This window comes from Akebia trifoliata, chromosome 5, assembly GCF_017979445.1.
Source record: "Akebia trifoliata isolate Shusen 1 chromosome 5, ASM1797944v1, whole genome shotgun sequence".
NCBI lineage: Eukaryota > Viridiplantae > Streptophyta > Magnoliopsida > Ranunculales > Lardizabalaceae > Akebia > Akebia trifoliata.
Window position 1 is genome coordinate 34,156,502 of NC_141379.1, and position 4,599 is coordinate 34,161,100.

Genomic DNA, 4,599 nt, shown 5'->3' on the forward strand with positions numbered 1-4,599 from the left:
TCTTTGTCCGTTGAAAGCTAATGAGCTGTGTGAGTAGAAAGGTTAAAAAAGATAAAATTAGAAATAAATGCAGTTATCAATATGTAGTAATATATTCTAATATGCTATAGAATTTAACATTATTGATCTACCCCTTTCATTCGAACCATTTAGAGGAAGGATTTGGAATCCTTACATTTCCTATTCTCCCTTGGAGACATAATCAAATGGGTATGTAAGGGTCAAGAATTATTTCAATTGGAAAAAAAAATATACTCTAGAAACAACTTCAACAACAAGATGGTCAATCTAATCTCCAACAAAGTCAGCCCTTTTTTTTCCATTATATAAATCACAAAAAATCCAACCAAATGTAAAATATACAGGAGTTTTGATTGGCTAAAACACACCATTACCACAACAATTATGAGACAACAAAAGAAGGTAAAAAAAAAAACTGCACAAGAAACAAGGATTCCCAATGCTTTGCACGAACACCACTGGGAAATAATTAGCCTCTAAAACACTAAATTTGTAGACTCTCACACACCCATGAATGCTCGACACTGGGATTCCCAATGCTTCTTTGCCTGTTGAATTCGCTCTACCCTTTCTGTTTGAAGCCGCTGCTCCCAATACTCATGACAGCTGTTGAAATAGACACAGGTTAGTGAAATGCTAATTGGATTAAATTTAAAGCAATATAGCATAGAAGGTATAATCTTCATAATGTGACCCAATAATGATACCCAAATCTCTAGCCGTCAAGACATACCTTCGACTTAAGAGAATGTTAAGTTCCTCCAAATGCACAACGCCTTCATATACTCCAGCCTGAAATTCATGTCATATACATCATCAAACAAATAGTTATTTGCAGTGTTTTTAAAAGGTGAAAGCCTAAAGCAACATGTTGGCAACTTTAAGGTGTGATGCGTCAGTCAGACTCCCTTATTATTCTGATAAACAAAACATATTTTTAATAATGATTAAATATATTTAACGGATAAAAGTTGAAAATAAGTTTTTTTTTTTTTTTGGGGGGGGGGGTAGCTTTATACCATCACAAGTGGGAGGCATATCAGACACCAATTGAGAAGGAATTTATGTCACCAGACACCAATGTTTACCTGTCGGCATAGAGGGCATTTTGCTTTAGGATTTGCTACCTTCAATCCATCCACAATGGTTACTGATGCAGCAGAGCAAGCACACATGTAGCAGAAGATATGCCCACAAGTGAGAGAGACCGGATCAAATACTGTATCCTGTTAAAAATTAAATTAAATGGATTTGGTCAATATTGGGCTCTATAACAGCACACTTGACAAACCCGTATCGAAGTATCCTACTTGAAAACATAACATATATTAGAAGTGAACATCCAGTATTGCATAATGGTACAAATGGTCCAATCAAGGAGATCTCATATATGAGAATTTCAACCTGATTGGGAGATCGTAACCATCCACTCCATAGACCATAAACATGGCCTGCTTGACAAAGTTCTCCTAAAAGTAACAAAACCAGATTCACAAACTCACCAAACATATAGAACAAGTCAATTCGATATCGAGCTTGATTGAATCAAAGAGGGCACAGGAGAGTGAAGGTTTGTCATCCTCCAATGTGAGTGAGCAGCCCTCAAACAACCCTGAGACTGTTCTTCTTGCCGCCTTGGTTTCCCTCAAATTAATTTGGAAGGCAATTAATTCACATAGCCACGGTGACTGAAGGATCTCGATATGCATTCTTTGAGCTTGAGATTTGAAGGCCTGCCCTTGTTTAGAGTAATGGATCTGGAGCAGGACAAAAATGAGCATAAATATACAATTATACCCTATAAGCCATTTTTTAACTCCAGACACATGGAGATCATGTCAGATGATCCAATTGTACACATAAGTTTTCCTACTACATAGATCATCATCGCCAAAATTTAGTTTTTCCACAACAACAACTACACAGAAATTTTGTTGATTATCGTGAAGTTAGGAATATAAAAATGAAACGAAGAGTCTCCACGGTACAAACAACTTTTATTGTGTGGTCAGTTACTCAACATGATCCCCATGTGGACCTAACGTTGGGACTAAGAAAAGAGAGTAAAATGTGTATTATTATCCAATCTCTTATTGTTTAATTTATCAGAATATTAATAAGATAATTAAATTAAAAGATATATTACCTTGTCATATTTCTTCAGAATTTTCTGGATGGCAATAGCATTAACCATCGCATAAGTAACAAGTTCTTTTCCTTCTTGAATCAGTGCAACATGGTTCCCTTGAAGTTTGCTTCTAAACCATATTAAGTATTTACGGAAACCAGAAGCTAAGTGCATCTCGAGCAACTTCTGTGCACGCTCATTAAAGCAACCCACAATTGCTGACATCTCCTTGAGAAGGGAGGAGAAGAAGGTCCCATCACACACTACACATTAATTCACAAGAAGTTGATTAAAAATAATGGAGAGTTTCAAGCACAAGGACGGATATTATTTAAGAAAAAAGTGCATTACGAATACTTAAAGAGTACCTTAGAAACTAGTAAGAGTGCAAACAAAAACAGGGAAAGTGCAAACTTTGGACCCACACATTCCACAAATTTACATCTAACATCTCTGAATTTTTTTTTTCTTTACACACATACGAACATAACAAAAATGAATTTTTCCTTTAAAGATCAGGTTTGTCGGCATGATGTTTCTTTTACTATTAACCAAAGCACACTTATTCATCCGAATTTTTTTTATAACTCACTAGTTATACAGAAGTATAATCCATCGAAAAACTAAAGAAATGAAAATAAAAACAAGTGTGAGCGCATGCACACACACACACACACTCAAGAATGTATAAAAGATGAAACATTTATAAAATCTTCTTTTTCCTGGAAAATAAGACCAGAGAAACTTTATATAAAAGAAAAGAAAAGAAAACTACCCCAATATTTGGAATTAGGCATATATGTCAACAATGAAAATCCTTGTTACATTGATCTTCTTTTACCAACTCAAACAGGCAATTTTGGTACATAAATAGAAGTTGTATAAAACTCAGAATTTGAACAGAAACAATAAGAATTTCCATTAAATGGGCAATTTCAGATGGAAAAAAAAAACAAAAAATAAATAAAACCCACAAGAAAATCGGAAAAAAAAAAAAAAAAAAAAAGAGCGGAATTTATTTACCTAGAAATCAATTGTAACATATCTTTTGTTTATGTACATGGGGATTAGACTCTTTCGTACTAAAACAACCCATAAGATTATAAACATATTATCATTATCAGCATAACCTTATCCCACAAAACATTTGGGATTGGGTGAACAAATCTTGTTCATCCATTCAATTCTATTGAAAGCCATGTTTGCTGTTAATTCAAATGGGTTCATATCCCCTCTCACTACCTCAATCCATGCTTTTTTAAAGAACAAAAACATATATAACAAATAGTTATTATCATCATCTACCATCTCTCTTCCTTTTGTAACCATCTAATTTGAACATTTAGAGCCTGTTTGGATCTTTACTTTGTGCCCCAAAATTTTTGTTTTTCCCAAATAAAACTTTTTTTTGGTGGGTGGGTTTATGGGGTGGGTGCAGTTTGAAGATTGAGGCAGTGATGTTAGTTATTTACATCACAAATAAACATAATTTATTCAAAGTCAAGAAATTAAAAAAAAAAAAAAAACTATTCTCATCATTTATTATCAAACATCAGAAATAATCCAATCTCCTTAAACAAGATTTAAACAAAAAAACAATCCTCACAAAATGAAACACAGAGTAGTGGGCTAACTGGATTAATTTAGAAATTTCACCTTCAAATCCCACTATGATTTAAAGGGGCAAATCTAAAATCAAAAATGAAAAACCCCATCAAATAAAAAAAATATAATCTCAAACAATCTTATAAAATCCAATCAAAATAATAAATTTTTTTTTTTTCCATTTGTGTACCTGGGCAATGGTTAGGACAGTTGGAGATGTTAAGAACCCCATCATCTCTCTCCACATTTTGAGATTCAAACTCTCTCCTACATTTCTTCAAAATCTTCTTGAGTTTCTTGAATCCAACAACAGGTAACTCTTTCTCTTGTCCTTGCATGTACTCTTCATATCTCTTACAAAACTTCATCTCTGTTTTTTCTAACCAAAACTCATTAAAAATGTACACAAATCTCTCTCTCAACTCTCAAATGGATCAACCCATTTACGGAACAAGTTTCTCAAAGCGTTTGATTCCTTGTTTTTTTCACGAGAACCTTCAAGGATTTTGTACTTTTTCTCAGATTACTGTTGAGGTAATCTATCTGTTCTGCTTTTTTTTTTTTTCCATAAAAGGTTTACTTTGTTTACTGTGTCACCTTATTTACGCATTCGATGATACCTGATGATAACTGTGGCAATATAAAAATGAAAGTTATATAATGAGGAGCACAGTCGTCTTACTTTTATAACTGTTAGATTTTCTTTGAGTTGTAGATCTCGAGTAATATTAGCCGTTTAAAAGTTAGGACGACTTACTATAATGCATTTGAAGGGAGGATGCTAATATTTCTTAATTAGGCAGTTTGAGTCTGCCATGGGAAGGCCATTTTATCGGACACTTATC

At 33.6% G+C, this 4,599-nt stretch overlaps 1 protein-coding gene across 1 annotated transcript; it reads right to left on the reverse strand.

Moving 5' to 3' along the window:
- Positions 1 to 289: 289 nt before the first annotated feature.
- Positions 290 to 4,334, reverse strand: NLA (SPX (SYG1/Pho81/XPR1) domain-containing protein). Its single transcript, XM_086444125.1, has 6 exons — positions 3,945 to 4,334; positions 2,168 to 2,412; positions 1,524 to 1,778; positions 1,110 to 1,247; positions 755 to 813; positions 290 to 627 (listed from the first exon to the last, which is right to left on the reverse strand). The coding sequence occupies exons 1-6, from the start codon at positions 4,120 to 4,122 to the stop codon at positions 522 to 524; spliced, it is 981 nt and encodes a 326-aa protein (XP_086300251.1). The 5' UTR covers positions 4,123 to 4,334; the 3' UTR covers positions 290 to 521.
- Positions 4,335 to 4,599: the final 265 nt, after the last annotated feature.